The sequence below is a fragment of the Condylostylus longicornis genome, unplaced genomic scaffold, assembly GCF_029603195.1.
Source record: "Condylostylus longicornis isolate FDR11 unplaced genomic scaffold, ASM2960319v2 ptg000020l, whole genome shotgun sequence".
NCBI classification, from domain to species: Eukaryota; Metazoa; Arthropoda; class Insecta; order Diptera; family Dolichopodidae; genus Condylostylus; species Condylostylus longicornis.
Genome location: NW_026577989.1, coordinates 2,792,572 through 2,819,183, shown reverse-complemented (window position 1 = coordinate 2,819,183; position 26,612 = coordinate 2,792,572). Strand labels below are relative to the sequence as shown.

The window sequence follows — 26,612 nt, the reverse complement described above, 5'->3', positions numbered from 1 at the left end:
TATCAATGCTATTCTATTAATTATTATATGAAAAATATTGCAAACTTTTATTGGAACATTGAAATATAAAAATGTTATACAAATTGTAATATAGCATTTAGTTCAAAATAGTATATAGAAATAAGGCAGTAATTATCTATATACAAAAAAAAAAAAAAAACAAAAATCTCATTATGTTAACCCCAATCGGCAAAAGACACACAATTTTTATTTTTATACAAAAATATATTTTTCATATTAAACACATACAAAGAAGCGTCCTCGTTATTTATTTTATTGTATATATATTAAAATATTGTCCTTTTTTACAAATACAAAACTGTCCCTGAAAGGATATAATGAAAGGATAAAAGAAAACTTTACTCTTGAGTGTAGTTTGTTGCAACTAAAAGCGTTTTCTTTTTATTTATTTCTCTTTCCCTTTTATGTTGCTCATGTATATGTATTGGTTCGCCTTTTTATTTGTTTATGATTTTGTTCTCATACCAACGATATTGTGACAAAAAAAAAAACATGTAAAATGTCTAAAGAATTGAAAATTATTTTGTTATTTTTTTTTTGTTTTATTTGTCTTGGTTTTTTGTTTTACTGTAATCAATAACTGTATTCTTTTGTTTGCTTAAAGAGTTTTTCCGTCTCTTAAAAGAAATATATGAAAATGAAAAACTTAGTCTAAGTATATAAAGTTTTATTTCAAAACAATTAATTAAGAAATTGTATACGAAAATTTAATGAAATGTTAAAATACTTGTATTATTAACTTTGATTATGTTATCCAATATTTTATTTTAAGTACAATTTATTAAAAATTTTAGCACACTGTTGTCCAGATAATCAATTATAAAAATTCAAGGCTAAGTTGGAAAATTTTATTAATATTCAAGTTAAAACCGCACACTTATGGTTTTATTGATGGAGGCAATACAGTTAAAAAAAGTTATGAAAAAAAATATTAAATTAAAATGTTTATTGTTATGTTTATTATGTGTATGTGTCCAGTTCTGATGTTTATTAATGTCTTATAATTTTTTGTACATAAAAATCAGAAATTAATACCCTTAGAAATATTGTTAATAATTACTATTAAGTTCTAGTTACGAACTTAAATCAAATTTCGTTCAAAATTCGTTGCATAATAAATAAAATATACAGAAAATATTTAATATACTTACTTCTTTGCACATAAAGATAATAAAAGAGATTTGTATATTATGCAAAGAGGTGATTGTAAGAGGTCGGGCGAAATGTATGATGTATTACAAGGGAAATATGATCATAAATGGGAATTTTTACGAATTATGGTTCGGAACCAAAATATAAAGTAAAAACTGTAGAGTTGGACATGTTTATCGCAGAAAATTCAACTATATTAGTTAAATTTGATACAATTAGAAATCAAGAGTTATAATAAATCCAATAATGTATAAAAAATAATTACTTACTTACATGTTGTAAATTTTCTTGAATTCAAATTTTATACTAATTAATACAGTACACAATTCAGGATATAATTTATAATTGGTGATTGTGCATATAAGTACAATTTTGATGTCACGGAATAACTAAATAAATAAATTTAAATATTTTATGTAAATATCAAGGACAAAATAGTTTATTTTAAAATTTTATTGTATAATTTAATCCTTTTAGTTTCATTTTATACTCTCTAAATTTGCTCATATTTATAGTTATTTCTATAGATTTCAAGTGACACAAGAATTATACTTTATTGCTATGTTGTTAATTCTCTTAGTGTAGTGTAAAACTATACTACGAGTTTATTACATTGTTTCTTTTTTGTGTCTACCAAATTTTTATTTAAGTGGTTTTGGTTGTGGGTCAGAAATTTATTGTAACTGTAATTATAGGTAGTATTTTTTGTAATCTCGTTTTGTTTTTGAAATTTTACAACTCAAAATTGATCAATTTCACTCGTTATTTAATTTTCATTTCGAAAAAATTTTTTTATGTATTTAAAAGTTATATAAATTTACGACATAATAAGTTTTATAAATAAAAAAAAAATTTATTGATTTCTTTATAACACGCAGACTTTTAGTCGCTTATAGTTTTTGCTATACACTTCAATTTTTATAGTTTGTATAATTAAAATATTCTGTCGTTATTAAAGTTTGTTTGTTTTTATTAAACATAAACCTGTATTTATTTAGGATCCTCTCTGAAAATGTAAACAATATAAACTTACATATATGTATGTATGTATATTTTTTGTAGATTATTCAAAAGTATGAAATTTTTAATATTAAGAATATTTTTTAATACGAACAAATGAATTATAAAAGGATCAACAGGTCAATTAATTGATTGATTTTTAATTCAACAAAATGGGAAAAGACTGATAGAGAGAAAGAGAATGACAGACAACACAATAATAACTCAATACTTAGTGTTATCAAATTTACAATACTCTTCTCAACTTATCGTTATTTCTGTTAATTTAAATTCTGGTATACTTACATAACTTAAAAAAAAATAACAGTGATAAGTTTAAAGAAAAATATTTAATGGTTTTTACTGAAAATCCCAAGAGCTACACACATATTTAATAAAAGTATCACACCTTTTTGAATATTGTTTTTTTTTTTTTTCATTTTATAATTGAGTGGATGGAGAAGAGGTGTGTGTTGTTTTATTACCAATCGATGATAATATTAAAAGAATTAAAAGCTATTAACACGATTAGGCTATATTGATATTTTTAATGTACACACGTACAATATAACTACTTATATACATAAATACTTTAAATTTAAAGTGTTGAGTTCCTAGTATTTAAAATAATTTGTTGAATATATTTCAGGATATTTTTTTGTTTTAGTCTTAATTCATTTCATTAACTATTTCTTATTTTAATTAAAAAATAGTCGTTCCCTATTGTCAAATTAATAGAAGTACGGATATCAATTTATAAACGATTTTTGAGAAATGGCGAATAAACTCATTATTACTTGCTCATGAAAGTTAATGATTATGGTTTTTAGGTAATAATTCTATGTGAAATTTGATAGATTTTATAAAACATTTTTAACTCTACTAAACTGCAAATCTATGAAATCCTTTTAAAATAGTATTAAGTATCTCCTATATTTTTTTGAAGACTTCCCACCTTTTCTAGACTATATCACTTCTTATATTTTATCACACATGCATTGATATTTTTTCAAATGAAAATTCATTTTTTCTAGTAACAAGTTTGTAATATATTAAGTCATGAAGTGATACGCCTGCAATTTTTTATAGATGTCATTAGCAGAGTTTTTGGTTTTTCATTTGCGATTTGCATTTAACTTTTTAAAATCTCATGAAGAAATGCAATATTCTAATAATAAATTTTGCATACTTATAAGTAAATTTTATTTTTTGTGCATGTACAAATTTTCGAAATTCTTATTAATTCTAAAAATTGTTATAAAATATTTAATTTAAAATTTTCAGGGGAAAACATTTTTAGTCAAATTATTTATAGAAAAAAGAAAATTCAAAAGTGAAATTTTGTTTTAAAAAAAAAAATAAACAATTATTTTAAAACATAAAGTAAACAAAAATAGATTTTTGATTTTACTTAGTTACAATTTTTGTGTAATTGAAATATACGAGTACGAAGTTCTTCTAATATAATTATATCTACGTATATGTGTATACTAATGGGTAATTGGTACTTCTTACCTTAGAAATTTTCACGTTCTAAAATATTCTTTTAAGTATATATATTTTTTTTTCTAAAGAAATTTATCCCACACAATATTCAAATTTTATACATATTTTATTGAAAAAGGGAATTTTAAGGAATTCGTTGCTATTGGTAAATGTAAAATACTTTTCATTGTGTAATATTAACAAAATTATGAGAGCATGACAGCATTATTTTAAGATTGCAATAATAATATAATTGTATTGGGAGTGTAATTTTAATTACATAATAAAAGTAATTTTATTTCAAAGAATAAAACTTCAAAGTAATTGAACAATACAGATTTAACAAATGAAAATTCGAATTTCTCCAATTAAATTACTACTTCCAATGTTGTATAATAACTGGAATTTCATTGCCGTGTTACAAACTAAGTGGAAATTTTCATATACACACTGTTACTTGCATGTGCATATATACAATTTACATTTATTTATATATATAAATAGATTCTCAAAAATATGAAATAAAAATAAAATCTAAGTATAAGAAAATTTTGTGGGAAATTTTCTATTTTAAAAATTAATTGCGACTGCAAGTATAAATTATATATTTGTGAGTTTTACGCTTAAATAACTAAATATATATACACAAATATTTATACGTAAATAAGATTTCACTTCAATCAATAAAATGAAACGAAATAAGAAAAGTGCCAAAAATAAATTGAATTCATCATAGCGAAAAAAAAAAATTTTATTCTATTTTTACATAAAAATTAAAGTACTTAAAAAAAAAATTTTTATTTTATTATAATTATCTTTATTATATTTACTTTATTTACTTGTGTATTTATTTCGAAAACTGTTATATAAAATAAAAATATCATAAGTCAAAAAATACGACGGAAAATACAAAAAAAAAAATGAATTTTCACTCGTATATACCTTTTCTCTTATAAGCTTTTACTTTATTTAATGGTAAATGTCATGCAATATACAAAAATATACATTTAGTTTTTAAGTGTATATTGCATAATATTTATTATTGTGGGATGTGTTAATGTAAATACTTTAATGTACATAAATATACAATCCTTCATAAATTTGTCAAGGAAAATTTGTCAATTTTTAAAGGTTACATATTTTATTTTTAATATCATATTTTCGGATTTTATCGAAAATTTATTTTTGGATAAAAGTTTAAATCAGAATTGTTATTTACCTACTTAAGAATTTTATATGATTTGATTAGCTTTTCGTGTAAGTTTGAAATAGTAAAATCAATGAATTATGTTTGATTTAAAACAATCATTCTCAATTTTAGAAATATTCTCAAATTTTATGTTAACGTTAGAATTCTTGTATATGTATATGCACTTTATAATTGTACTATAGCTGATTAAATTTTCTTTAAAAATCCAGAAACAAAATTATAATTTATTTTCGAATTTTAATGTCTAAATATACCAAACATGTGCCCTTTAGTATTAAACTGCAATAATCTTAAATTAAATATTAAATAAGTAAGTATAAAAATTTAATTGTAACTCAAACGGAAGTAAGTTTAACATACAATTTTGTTGAACTTCGTTTGTCAAATTGAACAAAAATTAAAACTCAGGCAGACATACGAGTTGTGCGCACATTTAAGCAACTGATAAACTGTTGCGTCAATTCAAATCGATTGCCTTAACTAAAAAGTGTAAAAAATTACAAGCTGTTTGATTATAAACCTATGAAATACAAATAAGCATTCAAGCAGTTGCAAAATTAAAAATTGCATGTTTGTCTTCTTAAGATTTATGAAATACAATTTTTGATTTATTAATTATTAAAAACGATTAGAGTAAGTAGTGTTTTCTTATTTTCTCCAACATTACTATAGATTTAAAAAATACAATCATCATTTTACTTTTTTCATTATTTCAAATTTTTTCTTTTAAGTCTTTCAATTATACTTATTTTTTTTTATAAATTGGAGTAATTTAATATACAGCTTATTGTAGAGTTCAAAATACACAATAAAGGCTGAGATCATACTAAAAATTTAATAGCATAGACGAAAGACGCAAATTAATTCTCTTTATATAAAAAAAAAAAACATAAATTAAAGCCCTGGAATTGGATTAGATAATTCTTGAATCAAATCGACTAATCACAATAGTTTGATGATTCAAAATATGAAAACAAAGAGAACAACAAACATTTTTGTTTTAATTTTAATGACGTTATAATATACGTTTTGTGGCAGAGCGAAATAAAATCGTAGTAAATTTAATTATTTGCAAAATTTTTAATATAGTATGGTGAATTTAAATTTAATATTTTATTGTTTTCTCTTTTGTTTTTGTAATTTCGGTGAAATTATACTCGTAATTGAAAATTTTATATTAGAGTATAAAATGATCATTGTTATTATATTTGTTTCTTAAAATGCTAATAAATTTCATGTGAAATCGTAATAATATTATTATTGTTATACTACATATAGGTGACTAAAAAGCTGTTATTACCAAATATTAAAGGAATATAAATTATGAAATGTGTGTAATTCATTAATTCCGTTCTCTAAATTTAACAAAATTTGACATGCCATTCTTTGTTATACAAAATTAAAATTTTGTATAACAAATAAAAACCTATAAAAATTGTTATACATGTATAAGTTGAAATATAGACAAGAAATATGTACTTAAATTGTATTTAATAAATTAGTCCAGTTTTGAAGTTAAGTTTAAGATTTCGTATGATATAGCGGTAGCTCTTATTTTGCTTTTAGAATTTAAAATAATATGTAAATGTAACGATGTTGGCCATATTGCGTATAATGTTCAAAAAGCTCTTAATAAGTTTATTAATTTAGAAATACTGATCAGTTCAAATATTGGAGTCATTGGTTTTGTTGCTACACTCTCGCAATTTTTTTTCTCTGATAATAATTCACCTAACTGATTCTTACAAGGAATTCACTTATATATTTCACAGCTCTTATCACTCCGAGGCAACAATAGCATTCCGACTTTGAATTGTTCTTTCAGTCTATGCGCAAATACATCAAAGAGGAGTGCCTTAATTTCATTGCCTGATAGCACCAATTTAGGAATAAATTTCTTACAATTCTCTTATTTCTTATTATTCTCTTATTGAAATATTAATGATATTTTTATATTTATTATCAAGTTATTTAATTAATTATAATCTAAAAATTCACTAAAATAAATAAATATGTTATAAGTATTATGCATATAAAGGTTCCTTGGAATTCTAAGTTAACTTTTAGATATCCTTTTTTTATACAAAGTAAATAATGAACCTTATAAGAATTTTACTTTATGTTTGTTTTTAGTTTATGTACATATATATATATATATATATGTATATGTATGTATGTAAAATGTATGTAGTTAAAATAAATAAATTTATGAAAAATAAAATGAAAAAGCGAATGTCTGTAAAATAAATTTAGTTTTATTAATTATGACCTTCAATTTATTGACATTTTATTATATAACATTATACATATATGAAGTGTTCAGTATATTTATGAATATTTTTATGACAAATAAGTATGTCAAAAAGAAAATTTTATAAATTCGGATAATTATTCGAAACTCGATACTATTTCAGAAGCTCATGGAAGCTTCATTCTTTCAGTCTGTTTCGGAAATATCATCAAAATCTGTTCGCTTTGCATATGACCTTTCATGTTTATAATTTTAATATTTGAATAAATTAGAATAAGTAAATGTATTTTTCTTTAAATATTTACTTGTAATACAAATTTTTGTAATTTTATTCGGTGAATACCGTACTTGACATATTTCATATGACACAACTGTACTAAATTCCAATTTCTTTTCTTTATATTTTTTAATGAAAGTGATATTTCATAGTTTATTATGTCAAGTTACTTATTCCAAAAAATTGTATATTAAAAATTGAAATTGATATTTAATATTAAGTATTCTTTTTTTTGTTTTTGTTTAAAAAATAGGAATTAATTACAATAAAATTTAAAAAATGTGAAAATTGTGTCAAAACCATATCAAATCTGGTAATACTTATAAATCCAATTTGGTGCTGATTACCTTGAAAATTATAATAAAAAAAATAAATTTATTATACTCGTATTATATTCTTCGAATTATATAATTAATTATAAATTATTTTACGGAATTTATATAATAATTTTTGTTATTAAAATATCTGAGATTATTACAATGATTTTGCATTAAGTTTAGTTATTTTTGTAAAAAGAGGAAAATTAATTAAACACCTTGAAAATATGATTTATTCTGAATTAATAATAGCCGTATAAATTAAACCATATTATAATTTGAGCATGATAAAATATGATAAAAGGTGATAAAGGAAAAACAATCGACAGATTTCCGATTTACATTGGTTAATAAATAATTCTTTATTTTCCAAAATGCTTAAAACAACTTCAAATTATGCTTATGGAAAACTGAAATTTTATATCAGGTTATGCAAAAAATGCGTTGCAAAAACGAAGTAATTTTACCACATAAATGAATTATGGCAAAAATTAAATTATGGTTAATAAAAATAAATTACAAACTCATCTTCTTAATTTAGTTCATCGCTTCAAATATAGAACAATTTTTTAATTGTTCTCGGAGTTTATACTTAATTAAAAAAATTTTAAGCTTAAAAAGCCTTATAACGCTATTCTACACTATCGTAAAAAGGCATTTTTTTTTATCATACTTCACTCCTAGGAGGAGCATAGGTCAGGTGTATGTTTATTCTAAATAACCATGAACCAGTTTCTGACGTCATTGGGTTTACTGGGTAGGTGACGAACCTACCACAGTTAGTATGAAGGTATATAAGTTTATAAATTGAAAAAATTTATGCTGAAGTGTTAGAAACTCTTCTATTTCCTAAATTAAAGAAAATACTAATTATTAAATATATCATGTTGCTTTTAATTTTTGTTAAGAAATGGATCGATGGCAATATTTGTACATTTGTTAATTGAAATTCATCCACGGATTCAAAAACAACAAATGCATTTTAAATATTTTTTTTAAATTCATAATACGAGTACTCCATTAAGTACCACAGATTTTGTATAACATTGAAAAGAATAATATAGCATTTTGCTAGCAATTAAAAATTTTAAAAGAAAATATCCTACAGCAAAAAAAAAAAAATTAATAATATTTTTTTCATCAAAGAAAGAATTAAAAACTTTTTCTTTTATATTATTTAAGATTGTGTGAGAATGAGTATTTAAATGTTATAAGATTAAATATTTTTTTTAATGTCAGGATATTGTGAAAAAATATTAAAATAATTTCATTTGAACTATAAGGACCTTTAATAATACTTTTTTTATTTGTGAAATTAAAAAAGTTCATTAAACTCGCAATTTGTTCAGAATTTTAAAATTTTTCTTGTTTATTTAAATAATTTTTAATTAGAAATGGTTTTTTTTTTGTGTTCAGTATAATATTCTAGCTAGATTGTAGAAATTGAGATGATAACGTGCCATCATTCACATAAAACATTGTTCTTTGCACTCTGCCTAAAGCTCTTCAAACTCTTATGGGGTTTATACTCACAACAAATAAATAGCCCAAGTGTTTTCATTGTATTACAAAATTTTTTTATTATTTTATACTTACCATATTGTCACAAATATTAAAATACATAAAATTATTATTCTTTTGAAATTCCCAATAAGTATAATAGTTAAACAAGTATACTTTAATTGGCAAATTGTTTGTTTTCCAACAAATTTGCGTTCTGATACTGAAAATTATTTCAAATTTATTATAATGAAATTACTTTTATTATTGTGAATATTATTTATAATTCATTATAATATTGACAATTCACAATAATTTATTATAAATAATATTAACAAATCACAGTCACAATTCATATTTTTTTTTTCAATTTTATTGTTATTATTGTACATTATTTATTAAGTTTGTTTACAAGCAATTCATTTTGCTTGATTTTTGAATGAATCTTTTGATTTATATATGTATATAGCTCTCAAACAAAATAATATATCTTGTCTTAAAAAAATAAATATATGTATGTATGTACATATGTATATGCACGTATTATTTAATGATGTAGAAAATTTGTTCATTCAATAAATTCTAGAAGAGAAAAAATTTTATAAAAAAGTATGTATACACATACATACATACTTGAATGTTTTATGTTTTATCTGTGTAATGCAACACTTTCCGGAATAATATTTAAAATAAATTATTACTTTTAAAATATGTATCACCTAATTTTTATGGCCCTCCATCAAAAGAAAAAAAACAGAAAAACGAAGAACTAAATCGAATAAATTACAGATCTAAATTTTTTTTTTACGCAGCATCTTCGCAACAAAAATGTTGTAACTCAAAAAATTCAATTTTCAAAGTTTCGAGGCTGTTTAAAAAATTTAAATACTTGCCAATCAAATGTAACTACTGGCATATATAAAATATAGGCATAGGTTTAAAATCAACCGTTCACGAAAATTGTTTTAAATTTATATTCCCGGTTAATTTGTATAAATGTAAAGTGTGTTACGTAGCAAAACAGGAAGCATTTTTTTATAGGTCTCTGGAAATTGATGTTTTTTTGAGTTATTGTCCTTTTGTCGTAGGAATGCAATATGTAAAACAGAAATACCGCTTTTATACTTACGTTACGGATAAATTTAGTTATGAGTTTTTTTTTTTTTGTTTTACTATAATATCATTAACAGAAACAGACATTTGAACTTCTTCAATAAAGAATGCTGAATTCTAACGCATGCCAACGCAATTTAAAGATAATTATTATGAAAATAAAATGAAAAAAAAAAAAAAACAAAAGTGGATGATGAAAAAAAATGTTTTTCTTATGAACACAAGGAAGCAACAGTACCAAAAAAAAAAATAATAAGTATGTATAAATAAAATTTATCTTCCTGATTTTTTCTCTTTTACAACTCTTACGTTTTCCTTGAGTACAAATTTATATAAGTATATGTACACTTTGTATCTACATAATGTATAGGAAATATAATATGTATATATATGCAATAGATAGTAAATTAAAATAAATAACAACGCATTCAGCCACCACGCCACACAGATGCATATTCAACTAAGTGATGCTGTAAATGAGGAGAGAAGAATATTTTAATTTTAAATTTTTTTTTTTCGTTTCTTTTGTTTGTGATTTATTTTAGGTCGTTTGCTTAAAAATTAGTGAATGAACCATCAATTCTAAGGCATTTCCAACTGAAGGAAATATTTTGTTGTTTTTTTTTTTTGTTTGTAAAATAAAAGGAATGTTTTCTGTAATTTCCGTCTTTTCTATACTTTATGTGTACAATATCTACATTCATATATGTAAGTATATGTATATATACATATGTATATAATATAGCAAAAAAGATGTATTTGTGTATTAGCGCTTAAAGACACATTTTGCTTTTTTGAAGTTGCTCGCAAAATATCCCACAATATAAAATTATATGTATATATACATACAAATACCTTTTACATACTTTACATATCTGCATATCTTATGTATGTATACACTTGTATTTGCACATAATGTATACGAACTTTAGTCGAAATATACAATATTATTGTGTAATATGCAGTGTCATTAAAGTATCGTAATTGTTCATCGTACAATGTTCATTTTATGCCATTCGAGAAAATTAAAAAAAAAAAAATAAAAAAAAAAAAACCTTTAAGAACATCATCTGCAGTCTGCTATGTCAAGAATTTATACAAAAAAAAAAACTTTGTTACATATGTTCGTACGAAAAATGTGTTTCTATATACATACATACTAATGTAAACATACTTATTCACAAATAATAAAATTAATGTTATACTTTATATGTTTAAAAACTAAGGTACCCTGTTGTGAACATTTCAATTAGTATGAAGGTTTTATTTATATATTTATATACAAATTGTTCGATTCGTAATACTTGTAATAAATAAAGTAGTAATTATTATGTATACAAATTCTTTATAATAAATTTTTTTTTTGGATCAAAGAAATTTTAAAAAACATTATTAAATACAAATCTGTATTTTTTTAAAAAATAATAGGGAAAATACAAGTTTCATTTAAATAGTCGGCTGTAGTTTAACATACTTATACACAGTGCAATACACATGTAGTTTAAACGAAGTATAAATATTATTAATAAATGAAGAAAGTATCATAAAACACAAAAATACTGTGAAAGGGCCCAAATGATATTCGACTATCGCACAAAATTTTTGTACACGTTCTCAAGAGAATGTACATTTACAATATGGCAAAAAATTTAAACAATGGGAGTTGTCCTATGCTGAATTAAAAAAAAAAACCCAAATTTTTTTCCAAAAATTAAGTGCATACGTAACAGCTTCTAATCGTTTATTCAATAATTAAAAATTGTGTTCGCTATAAGTACTGTTTCGTTTAGTATTTTATTCAAATGCTGCGAATAAACTTTTATAAATAGTTTAATGCTTTTAATAAAAAAAACAGGGAATAAATTAATTAAAATGATCTGATGAAACTATATAAATTTATCAAACGTCATACCAATAGGTACCACCCTCTCAGACAAGAAATTTAAACAGCATGTTTTCAAAAATTTGAAAAAAACAAATACGCATTTAGAGCAAACATAAGTTTTCATTCAAATTCTATACCGATTTGAAGGGTCTTAAAATTTTCGAGTAAATTTTTTTTCTTATTCTGATTGTTTCTTAAATAAAATGCAACACTTAAAATTAAAAACAAAATAAAATAAAATTATTTTTAAAAATTGTTGACAAATTCGTAGCCAATTTGGCGACATTTTCCATTATTTATGAATATTTTTTTTAAGATTTAATTATTTTCATTTTAATGTTATTTCCTTTTTGTTTATATAGAAAATATTTTTAGATACACTTATTGTTAATTATGTAGTTGAAGAGATTTTTTTTGATAAATAATTGTCACACCTACAAAATATGCCATTAATCTTATTCTAAAAATTACAATTAAAAAAATATAGAAATATGAGGATAATGTACTAATTGTATAACATTGTGAAATATTTTGTCTATATAAAATTATGCCACATTCTTTATAATTCTCAAATACCGTTAGAATAAGTATGAAAAATGACCTTTAAAGTATTTATAAAACATTTTTTTAGATATCAATCTTAATAAATGTCAATGTTAATATAACAGAGTACATATAGTACTAATGATAAAGTACAGAGGCATGATTTTATAAGGGATAATGCCGTATGATCTAAGCTTATGTTCATAACGGCAATTTGAATTCTCTTTTCCAGTCAATTGGCCTATTTACACGTGTATACATTGAACGCATGTATATCGTTTAATTTGTGTTTCTCACACTCTTTCTTCTACAAATTAATTTTATTTTTATAAGAAAGACGGTGTTAGAAACATGAAAGGAGGGTTGTCCACACTTGTGAATAAACCCAATTTCATTCACATAGCAAAGAAATTTCAATATGAATTTAAAACTCTGAGTAATTGTATACTTAATTTTAAAAATTCAAGATCATGAATTTGTTAACAATGTATACTTGCACACTTCCTTTATAAGTTGTACTATTTTCAAAAACCTTTTCAAATGTCATGAGAATATTTTTGTTTTTTTTTTTCTATTTATCTTCTATACTTAATTCTGAATTACAATTTTATTTTTAATTTTTTTTTAATTTTCATTCAAATATTCCATTTTATTTATTTTTTATTCAAATTTTTTTTTAATAAGGTGTTGTGTGTATACGAGTATATAGCGGTACAAATAATAATAAAAAGTAATTTTAATTTATAATTTTTTTTTTTTTTGCAAAAATTTTTCTCAATATACTCGAATTTATTCATTAATTTAAAATTTTTTCAACTTAATTGCGCTTTTCAATGCCATACTTTGTAAAAGTATTTCATCTTTCGATATTGTTTACTTCATAGTTCAGACAAAATGACCGGTGCCATTTTTCAACGAAACAAAAAAAAAAAAAACAATAAAACCTTGCCAAATGACCGTGAAAAATAAGAAAATCTTCGTAATTAATAAATAAATGAAAGAGATAACAAGATTGATAATATGAGAGTAAAAAAAAGAAAAGAATTAAAAGCTTCAGTATCTTATATTTTTGAATTAGTTCATTAAATATGTATGTATGTATGTATATTCGTATAAAAATCCACATTTATGTAGGTATGTGCGAGTATTTGTAAAAACAACATAAACATTTTAATATTATTTCGTACGTTTATTTTTATTTTGACGCGATTTTTTTCTACACAAAATTGAAAGAAAAAAACAATTTTGTTATAATGATGTTGATCATCAATAAATAAGATCAGTCATATTGTTGATTTATTTGCGCAGTGTAAAAATATGTTTTAAGGACCATATCGTCAACAATAATAAAATGTCCAAGTAAAAATATCATCAGCATTAGGCGATTTTTTTGTTTGACAATCAGCACGTGATTAGTTACGGATGTCAAAACTACTTAGTTTAAATTACTATTTCACTATACGGAGAAATACGGAGTGGCATAACACTTCTTATTTGTGTATTAATAATTTGTCAACAGATATTAATTAAGAATTTGAGCACATTTTATACCTTACTTCTTAGGGAAGCGTATATTAAATTTAGTATGGTGTATGGAACCACTTAAAAGTGTTGTCTTCGGTTGCGGTATGATGAAATAAAAAATGTCCGTCCGTCTATCCATCATAGGATAATTCAAAAACGGAAAAACGCCAAAGGCCGCCAAAATAATACGCAAAATAAAGTAATTCGAGTAGATGCCATTCAAATCAAAAATGTTATTTTAAATATTCCAGAAACCTAGATATTGTAGTTTTGTTAACGTGTGCCCAATTATACATATGTTACATGAATCCTGAAAGTTTTAATAAAATGTTTTGCTTCTAGCAGCTGCCATACAATCGGCGACGTCATAAAATCAATAAGCTAAAAATGTACCACTTGCACTTATAAGTCTTACAATGATCGTCAATAGCTCTGAAGGCGAAAGCTTCTGCGAAAAGAAGGACAAAGGTTGCCAATGCTGAGGAAATTCTGGGTTTGTTTGACAGAGCATGGTGCCGAAAAATTTTCAATCGCCTTACTCTTATTTTTCGAAGGAAAAATACGCGGCATCTGGTCACGACAAGTATGTAGTCAATATATACTTAATAGATATAGTCAATATACAGACCTTCGCAAAAGGTTACTCCCCTTCCAGTACATGACATAGGAATATACGATAAAAATTTATTCAAATTAAATGAAAATATAAACATATATATACATGTGATTATTTTAGGAAAAGTTTCAAAAAATTTAAAATTTTAAGAAAAAAATTTGATTACGACTCTGTCATCGATTGTGACACCCTTTATGTCCTTGAATAAACTCCCATCTCCCGTATAATTCCTATGAGAACTGCTTTCATTGACGGTCGCTGGGTTTGATCATTGACGACGTCAGCCGGTTTGACTCTATTGATTGATCATGGTTTTGCCATTCACATGTAATACAAAAATTGCTTGCAAAGACATTTAACGACCACCTTTCCAGTCTATTTGCATAAACCTAATATTCACACCTATCGATAACCTAAGTAATCCGAGAACCAGGGAAAGCAAGCAAATTATGAAAAAATATGAACATTGAATAGAATTTACTTAATTAACCTAACATGTCTAAACTAAACGCTACACAATCTTTAATTTATATCGATATTAAAGAATCAACCACGTTCAACTTCTTGCTCTTTAAATTTTAATACTAAATTCAATCTGGATGTCGTTCTTATTTTAAATAATTTGGAATTTTCCATACACTGGCTAAATATGTATATACATATATAGGTATCGAACATTTGTACAAATATATAGCTGTTGTATATTCTGATTTTATTAGGAAAATATTTGAATTTCACTATTATCATACATCGTTAATTAACAATCGGAATGATTTTAATTTTCACAATTTCATATAATATGTAAATATAGAAAGGAATAAATAATGAAATTTTATGTACATATAAATAATAGTATGTATGTATGTAAGCCAATTTAATATAATGCTTATGCATGTTAGTATAGGCATAACAATCAAATTTTATGAACTTTACAAAGTTGACACTTTTCAAGGGTTGTTGTTTACACAAAATAATTACTTGTACAAAATATATAAAAATTTACATACTTATAGGCTTACTTGTTTTGATTACATGAAATTCGAGTTTATCATTAAGTTTAACTGTTTTTAAAATTTGTTTTTATAGTTTTCTTATTATATAGTACATAACACGCAAACATATACACTTATGTATGAACTTTCGTGTTTACATACTTGAGTTTTATTGAATTTAACCTACCATAACCATATCTATACTTACATAATGTGAGTATTTTTTTTTTTTTTTTTTGTGGAAATTATCATTATAATTTTAATTTCATTTGTTTTTCTTTTTGTTGATTTTTTGGTAATGATAAAATGTAAAATTAAGGTTTTTGAACTCTTTTTCTTGTTTTCTTTTGTTTCCGAAATCTGGTTAATAACTATAGTGTTTATAATTTATTCATATAAGACAAAATATAAAAAAGTTTTGATATCACCTGCTTTACTTTATTTAAAATGTTGCTACGGAAGAATAAACGCGAAATGTTTTATTATAAGTATTTGTACATAATAAGAAGCGTATGTGTAGTTTATTGCCAAAAAATATTGAAGGTTCTTTTACTTATACAAAAATAAACTAAAATTTTATGATAAAACTAAAAATAGAAGAGGAAAATTTCAGAAGTGAAATTTTTGTTATAATAATAACGTTAATGAAAAATCATTAATTAATTGAATAATTTTATTTATTGCATTTATTGAAATAATTCCAATATTGCTGTGTAATGAGTCACAATAGAAAAACCAGAAATAAGTATAAGTAATTATTAATAAAATTTTTGATTTTGAAAAATTAACTACATTAATATTGTTAGAATAATCGGTTCTACAAGTATATACTAGCTATCCGTTTAGAAATTTAAAGTTTAAAAGCCCTTCATACTTATGTCAATTTTTATTGAATAAATCGGCGAATTCCTTTAATTTTTTTTAAAAGAAATTTCATAACGAAATTGGTTTTGAAAATCTTGAATCCGATATAACAATAATCTTATTTTTAAATTTGATTCTGCTTTGGCATTTACTACTAAATTTTTAATTAAATTTAAAAAAATATGCTAACTATTGCACCACAGAGCACAAGAAAATTTTTTTAGGCATTGTTTTGTCCCCCCTGTATAATTTCTAACACTATAAATTTTAAATTTATTCTAACAGTACATTCTTGAATTCAACCAAATGCATCACATATAGGAAATGTAATAAGTTTTTTCTTTAAAGGTTTAACATTTCCCATCTCCTATCCCTAAATATATGAAACATAATCACAAGGCACATTACACATATTATTAGTTGAAAACATCACTGAAATGTATTTATATTAGATTTTTGTTTGTTAACATGCTGATTATTTTACTCAAATTACATTAAAAAAGTCAAGTAAGCGATAATTTTAAAATTACACTTTTTTGTTTTCTAAAATTTTCATCAACGCAGTAGCATAAAAATATTAACATAGGCGTGTAACTAAAAAGAGGTAAAGTGTACGTGGTTTGTTACGGTATGAATTTTTAAAAAATTTTCCTTTACCATGTAATATTAATATTTTTTTGCCCTCTATATTTTATTTTATAAAAATTACGCATTAAGTAATAATAATTCACATGTTATAGTTCAAAATGATGATAAAAATTCTAACCAACCACTGTTCAAATAAAAAAACTGATCCAGTTTCATAACTTTCTTCTTCATTATTATGAGGACAAAATATACCTATGTACACTAACTTGTACAGTTATAACAACAAATTTTAATGAAATTGTCATACATATAACACATATATACAAATAGTTGAATTTTTATTTATATAAAAAATTTCAAAATTCTTGTAAGGTTTTTTTTTATATTAAGGTTTCATCCTTGAATAGAATAAAAATGTGATATTGCATGCATAATAATATAACACGAACAGAGAAACTTGATTGTGTCCTTTTTCAAAAATTTTTCTTTATAAACATGCACAGCACCCTTGTATACATAAACCTCCTTTTTCAAATCTAATTTAACAAATTTTTATTATATAAGAAATATTTGACAAATTATTAATTTTATTATTATTAGATTTTTTTTTCGTGCAAGATGTTCAATTTTTCGATCAATTCAAAAATATTTGTTAAAAAATTCACAAAAAATTATTTTTTTTTTCAATAAATTATATAGATTTAATTCATGTATGTATGTGCTTGCCATGTGATTTAATATGAAAAATAAAATAATTTTCATTGAATCCTTTTCAAAAATAGGAGTGAATGAGATAGAGAAAAATTATATATAAGAAAAATTTATTATGGATTCGAAATAACAAAAAAAAAAATATGAAAAAATAAGGATTCTGCACTCGTGTACTCGTATACATATATAAATTAAAAAAATGTAGAGCAGAACAACGTGAATGCGCTTTTGACCTAATTTTTTAGAAAAAAACATCCTTTTCACATACATTGCTAATTTTTGTTATTTTTAATTGTAATTATACCTTTAGTGCGGTAATTTTTTTTTTGTATGCATATTTTGTTGGTAATTCTCATGTATTTATAAAGCTAGATAACCTATGTATGCAATCACAATGTTTAACTTTTCAAAGAAAATTCAAATAAGTGTCCTTTTAACAATCTTTAAATAAAAATTTAAATCACTTTCGAAGAGAAATCACAAAACTGCTCTGTATCAACAATTAAACATCTTTATAAATGTGCTCTGAAACTTTTGTAAAAACAATGATATTTGAGGTAATAAAAAATTGTTGCATAACTTAAGGCGTTATTTTCATAATGGTTTCAGAAATGCTTTTTTTTTTGTAATTAAAAACTCATGTAATTTTGTAAATAAAAACTTGGACATAAATATTTTAAGCTATTTACGAAAAAAAAAATTTAAACTTAAAGAACGAATTAAAAATTCGTATGCAATTATACTGTAAATTAACTGTTATAATTTATTTTTTGAAACAAATTACTCTGAACGGTTCAATTATGAGCCCGTCCCGTTTTCAGCCGGAGTACTGACAATTATACTTTTAAAATTGTTCATCATAACTGTAATCGGGTGATTTAATAAAATCAATCTACTTAATGAAAAAATTTCACGTACCTCCAAAAATAAATGTTCGCATAATTAAAATCCAATGCAAAATTTTTATGATCATGTTCACCCTATACAGTATGAAGCATCCAATGAAGTTTTCTCTAAATAAAATCGATTTAATTAATTTTTTGATCTTCATTATCAATTTATATAACATTGAACTCGCATATCAGCCTGGCTTTTTTCGTCGGATTTCTTGTAGAGGAGTTTACATTTCCTTGTTTATATGTTTTCTAGGCTAACAGATTCGTACAAACATGGTATATAGGAAATGTTTGTTGCATGTAAAAGTTTAATAGTTTTGCCTCGACATACTCAGTTAATGTTCGATTTATATACAAATACATTAGTATATGTGTGCATGTGTATACATTTGAGTGCGCACACTTTATATAGAAAAAAAAAAGAAAAATTAGGGCAAGTTTTATGAATTTCTTTGATTTTTGATTTTGTAAAATTTTGTATACATATAAATTTTCCTTTTGACCTTTATTTTACAAGGATTTAAAGTACATAATTTACTTATGTACATAAAATATAATTTAGCAAAATATAACATAATATTATATACTTACATAGTCAATTTTATTTATTTTTTATTGATCCTATTTATTAAATAAATTTGAAAATGTGGGTCAAAAACTCAAATATTAAAATATAAAATTAAATTATATACAAAATATAATTTTTAGTTTTTTTTTTTTAACAATTTTAAAATAGAAAATTTTTTTGATTTTTTAAAATATTTGTCTGTTTGTTTTTTTCTTGTAGGCGTCCAACAAATTTATCTGTAGTATGGACAAGGCGTTCAAGACGTGTTGCATCAGTACCATTAGCATGGGAACCTGATATGATGAGTCCATTAATTGGTCATGTATCATGGCCAGTACCAGATAATCATGCAATTACAGTTACTTTATTTAAAGATCCAAGAACACATGAATTAGAAGATAAGGATTGGACTTTTGTTATAGAGGATGTAAGTATATTATGGACTCATAAAGAAAAAATTAACAATTATGCACAATTTATTTATATTTAAATAATAATACAATGAAATTTATCGGAGAGAAGAAACGAAATTTAATTTTATGAATTTTATTTAAAATAATCTTTTAAAGAAAAGGGAAAATAACCAAAAGAATTTCTGATAATTTCTAAAAGAAATTTTAAAATAGATTTAAAATGGTTTTTTTTCTAGTTTTTTTTTTATTTTTTAAAGAAATTTATCATTATTATTGCACACAGAACCATAAATGGGAATTTTTATGACTAAAGCATTATTTAAGATAAAAATTAAGAACAATGTTTTTGGAATCAAATGACAAACATTAATGATAACAAAATTTTTGAAATGCATCAACATTTTGTTAGGCAACATATAAAGAAAAAAGTAAATTGCAATATTAAAATTTAAAATGTGAGCCTAACTTGTTGTTACTATTTAATTAACTGAAATTTATATGTACATAAAACCATTTTCCGCACCTAGATTTGTTATTGAATTACAAAATAATCCGGCTTCTCTTCTTGACGGAATTTTTATTTATACGCACAAATTCTTTTCATTTATTGATAATTTAATATTATTGAAAATTTAATTTCCAGTAAGTTTATGAGTATATAAATTCAATTTTCAAAACAATAGTTAATAAAACCCATGCTTCTTTTCTGAAATATAGAAGTCAAATTTGGTCGCCTAAATATTATCGTGATTAGATTTGAAGTATTTCATAAAATAATATTTTTTTTCACATTTTCATTATGTTTACTTGGCATGATTTGTTAAATAAATTTGTTAAAATCGACTTAATACTGTTATACACTTAAATATTTTAAAAGCCTAGTAAATTTTTGCAAATGTTTTCATTCATACTAGAATTTAACACATTGATGCTAAGGGAAAAAAAATACAGTCTTTTATATAGATTCTCTTACTTAAATGAAACCATGAATAACCATGAATTCGCTACTGAGAATCCTGAATTAAATTTTACATACATATACAAATCAAAACCATTCTATCTCATATAGATACAGTATTACGTGCGAACATTGTATAGAATAAATTCATTTTGTACTCATGTATATACGAAAAATTGAATTACCAAAAATAATCTAATGAAACAGAAACCACATAGTAATTTCAACCTGCCAAGTATAGCAAATTTTACTTCATAAATTTTTTGTAAATCTTGTTAAAAAGTAACATCTGTTTAGAAAAAATTTTTTTAACAAAAATTTTCCTTTTAATAATTTATTCAATAAAGAACAATTAATTCTCTTTGAGCTTAGATTTCAAAGCGGCCCTATAATCAAATAAGCCACAAATCAGTGCTCTTGTTTTCAGGAAAAAATTAATTTTTGTATATAAAACGTTGCTGTTTTAACGAAAATAAAAAGAAAAAAACACAAGAGAAAAATAAAGTTGTTCTTTATTTTTTTTTTGTATTTTTTTTTACAGTTTCCGTTCTACATTAACATATTTATTAAAAATTTAACATTCACTGTTGATTTCATCAACATTTTCATCAACAACAGCAGTAACAGCTTCATCGACATTTTTAGTATTGAAATATGTGTAAGAAGAAAAATGAATAAATTTAAAAAAAAATAATTTGATACTCAGATGTTGGATGAATGGATTTATGAATAGAATAGGTTATAAAAATCGGTGTGTTATTTATACAGGAAAATTCTCGACATAAAATTATCAATTTCGTTATTCACATTCAATACACAATCATGAATAATATCATTTACATACCCATATATTTTAAATCCAGATTAACTTACTTTTTGTGGTTGTTTTGATACTGTATAATGACAAAAGTATATAGTAACAAAACTGAAAAGCTGAAATTGAGCATAATATATGTATACCATTACTAAGCATTTAGATACATAAATGGTGAAATAAAATAAAAGAATGGTAACTTCAGTGCGTAATTTTCCGGATTGTTTCAATTTAATATTTTCTATAATTTTTCTTAAATTAATGTCCAATAATAATTAACAAAGATTTAAAATTTCTTCCCCAAGTATTTTCACGAAGGAAACAATGAAAAACTTCATCCTTTCGCTAATTGTGGGCGTTGGGGCGAACATGAATTTTATACCATCTGTTAATAAACACGATCAAATTTTTTTTAAAATGAAAACTTTAATATTTACGCATTTTTCTTTTAATTGACATCCTTTCGGATTTAAGATGGAAATACAGGAAATATACATATAGCAAAATATAAGTGTGTGCTCAAAAGCTTAATAATTAATTAATATTCACAAAAGACACAAGCCAGTTTTAAGCAGAAATTCATCAATAAAGCCAACAGCGCTTTTTGTAATTTCAAAACTAAAAAACTATATCCGAAATTTGAAATCGCCCTGAATGAATTTGTTCGTTTCGATTAACGTCCCGAAAAAATCCTCAGATTCAAACCAAATCTCAAGTGATTTCTTGTGCTAAGCTCTCAAGATGGAGATCAATATAAATACCCGGAATTCATCAGGAATACGATGTTCTCATCTCAATTTTTAGTCTTATCTAATCTAGTATGTAATTCTTTTTACCACACTTATCTCAAAAATGATATTCTTGACATAACATTTTTCATAATAACAAAAAAATTCGTTTAGACAAAGTAGTCGGGAATCTATGGTAAAAATATTTTTATAATGTAATGCATTTTAATATCTTACTATGAAATGTGTGTGCATATAGTTCTGAACGATCATGTAGAAAGAGAAGTTTGAAATTTATGGTTTTTATTTTTTTTTTTTTAATCTTTACTCATATACACTTATCATGGTTTATTGTATGCTTATCGTAATATGTGTTTATTGTAATATACATATACATAAATTAACATATTTATGTGTATGTACAAAAAATTATGCTTAATAATTAATATTGAAATCGTCTATTTATAAGGGTAATTTGAGATACATATATTATTTTAGTGGGGATTTACTTTATATATTTTTTCTTATTTTTTTTTTTTTTTTGAAAAATATTGAATTTTGTAATTTTATATGTGGTAAGGTGTAATATACAAGTTTATAATTGAAATATTTTTGGTAGTTATTGATTTTACGATATAATTAGAACGAAAGCAATATTTGATTAAAAGGAATTTGGTGTAACGTTTATGATTCATTGTAATTCTGAGATCTCGTTGTTTATCAGTATATACATTTCAGAGACTCTCTTTGTAAAATCCGTAAGTTCAAACTGGCTTAAACATTTATTTAAAAATAAAATATTATTGTAAATAGTCGACTAAAATCCCATTGTCAGGAATCACTTGAACTTTCAATATTACTCGTCAAGATTAAATCATTCTCTCTTCTCTCTTTCGATTAAGCCTTATTTGAATTGAAAGTGAAAGTGCCTATTTTTATATATAAGTTAAACATCATTTTGAAGCTAATTAAACTTCAGTTTCCTACAAAAAGCAAAAAATATTCGGACAATATATCAGTGTTTAATTGAATAAAATTTTAAAGTTAAAACAAAACTGTTTATTTGAGCGTTTTATATTTACCACTTTATACATACTTCGCAATTTATTTATAATATTAAAATAATAATTGCATTAAAAGTTCATATTAAAAGATTAAAAAGTTCATATTGAATAACAATGGAAATTAATAAAATTAATCTTTGTTTGTATTTTTTTTTATATTACAAAAAATTTTCTATTTAATACAAATCAATTAAAATATAGTTATATATGTATACATATATGCATATATATATTTATAATAAAGTTTTAATTTAATTTTCTGTTATTATTTTATTATTATTTATTCATATAAGTAATATATTATAAAATTTATGAAATTGTTAGACTTAAAAGAATTAATTTGAATATAGGAATCGATTAAAGCTTTGTTAATAATTTAAAATGTGGCGCCTTTATATATTGAAAATAATTATTGTTTTGTATTTGAAATCGTCACTCGTTACATGCAGTCTTTTATATCAATTAATTCAATTTTATGGTCATTATAGCCTTATAGGTACTTTTAAAATCTAATAACGTAAGCGCAAAAATAATGTGCTCAAACCAGTTGTAAAATAGTTGATTGAAGATTTTTTTTCGAATTATAGGAATGTAAAAAAAAAAATATATGTAAAATTCTAGAATTCCATCCGCAGAAATACATTTACCGTTTATTTACAAAATTGTTGATAAAAAAGCCGAGTTTATTCAAAATTTGTAAACATTTGATTGTTTATTAAAATTTTACTATTTATTACTACTAAAATTATTTCATATTTTCAAAAACATCTTACATATGCATATTTATATTTATTCTCAATCAGTGAGAATATAATTTTTAATACATCTATATTAAAATTATATTTGAGAGAATTTTCAAGGTATACTTATAGATAGTGATGTAATTTTATACTAAAAGTAATGTTTAAAAGTAAATATATTTTTAGAAATTAATTTAATTATATTTAATTAGAATGTAATTATAATTTTAACATATACAAATATAAAAAGTTGTTTTTTTTTCCAGCATAGTTATTGGTTGGATATCGTATACTATCAAGTACATGCACACTTAAAAAAATTTTTTATATGTATATGTGTGTATATGACTGTGAATGCATATATATGACTGAAATTTCAGTATTTTAACCTAGGCGGTTTACCGCGACAATTTTTACTTAAAAACAACATATTTTTTTTTCTTTTTGGTTTGTTTCTCCTTCAAATACTAGAATTTGATATTTTTCATTTAAATTTGTAAATTTTGAATAGCCTAAATATATGTATTAATTATAATATAAATTTTAAATAATATTTCATATACTCAATTGCATTACAAAATTTAGTAAAGTTTTTGAAGTTATGAGATGATACGAATACTGAAGAATATTATTAATGATTAATGAAGAATATATAATGCAAGTCGGTTAATCAAATTCAAAAGCCTAAGAATCAAAATGTTTCTAAAAATAAATTCATAGTTATTGCATTTATAATTGCATCTTATTACTAGTAGAACTCTACATAATGTTAAAATTAATATTTATTTCTACAAATATAAATGACCTTCAAATTGAACTGTTCCATTAAAATGAATTTATTGAAGCCATGAACTTTTTGTTTTTGAAGTGATAAGAGATTGTTTTTTTTTGTTATCTCTTAAATATTAATCTTTATAGTAGCCAATTTTTAACTATATATTTGATACGGTTTTAAGAATGATCTACTACATTGTTTTTCCAAAAATTAAATTTTTGCTTAGTTTGAAATTCTTAATAATTTTAATGTTATTAGGTTTGTATGCAATTCTTTTAGTAGAAAAATTATAGAAAAATTATTAAAAAATATAAAATATTTGAATTAAAGTAAAAGTTAAAAATAAATTTTTCATAACAAAACTTTTCCAAAATGACTTAAGTTTGTTTAAAATTAAAATTTAGTTGTTAAAAAAAAAAAATAACTACAAAGAATAACTTTAGTATGTGGATACAAAAAACTACATGATGCTAATTAATAAAAATGTTGCTGAAACAAAATATGTACTCTATTTTCAATAAACTACAGTTGGCATAGACTACAATAAATTATTCATAATAATTAAAAAAACAAAAATCAAATTTTTAAAATGTCATGGACATAACATTTTTTTTTCTTTGCCTTTTGAATCAATTAAATATTGTCATTCAAACAAGTAATAGAGCAGTTGATCCATCATTTAATGTGGTTTATTATCATGGCTATCACAGTTGATTAAAATAGTAATTTTTGTGATTATAATAATGTGTAGCATTTGATAATGAATATGAAATTATGTTGTATACATCTTCTATGTATAATATAAGTACATTTTATGTAATATGCACGATACGAACATATGAGATATGCATATTTGAACTAAAGAGATATGTTTGATTAAAAAAGTTCTCATGGCACTGTTAATTTCAATCTTACAATATTTTGTTATCGCAGCAAGTACTTTTACTGTATTGCTGAAGAATACATTATCTATTATTATCGCATAAAATAAGTTGATTTTATATTATTATTACTTAAAAAGAGAAAGAATAATAATTTCTTTGAAATATTGTTGGCTTGGCATAATTGTTAAAATATATGTGAGCGTTATGGACGTTGAATTAATTTTTAAATATTGTAATTAATATTGATATTATCTATTATTATGGGATATAGTATTTTATTTATGTGTGAGTAATGAATGAATTTTTTTTTTTTGATTTGAATAGTAAAATAAAATAAAAAACAATTATTGCGGTAAATTTATGTGAATTTTGAGTATAAAATTTTTGGATAATAAAATTATTAACAAAAACCAAATGGTCAAAGTCCTTTAAACAACTTGACTAATTTTTCATTTTTTTATTTTTTTTATTGTGTTTATGAACTTGTAATGATTGAATGAAAAAAAATGACTAGCTACATACGCTTTTACATACGTACATACATTGCTTTGAAATTGAATAGAAAATACAAATTTGTATACAAAATAATAAAATATTTTTATATACCAAATTTATTTCCAGAAGCATTTAGTTTTTTGCCTCATTTTTATTTATTATTTACGTTTATATAATAAGCTCTTGGTCCAATTTGTATTTATTTCAAAATAAGAAGTGGTAAATTAAA

General features: G+C 23.1%; 1 protein-coding gene across 4 annotated transcripts in view; it reads left to right on the top strand.

The window, feature by feature from the left end:
• Positions 1–26,612, top strand: part of LOC129606650 (EH domain-binding protein 1) — a 63,695-nt gene that overhangs the window by 21,849 nt on the left and 15,234 nt on the right. For all 4 annotated transcript variants that reach the window (XM_055517071.1, XM_055517073.1, XM_055517072.1 and 1 more), the window contains exon 2: positions 19,732–19,939. In XM_055517071.1, the coding sequence (XP_055373046.1) occupies positions 19,732–19,939 (208 nt within the window). The remainder of the gene's footprint in view (positions 1–19,731; positions 19,940–26,612) is intronic.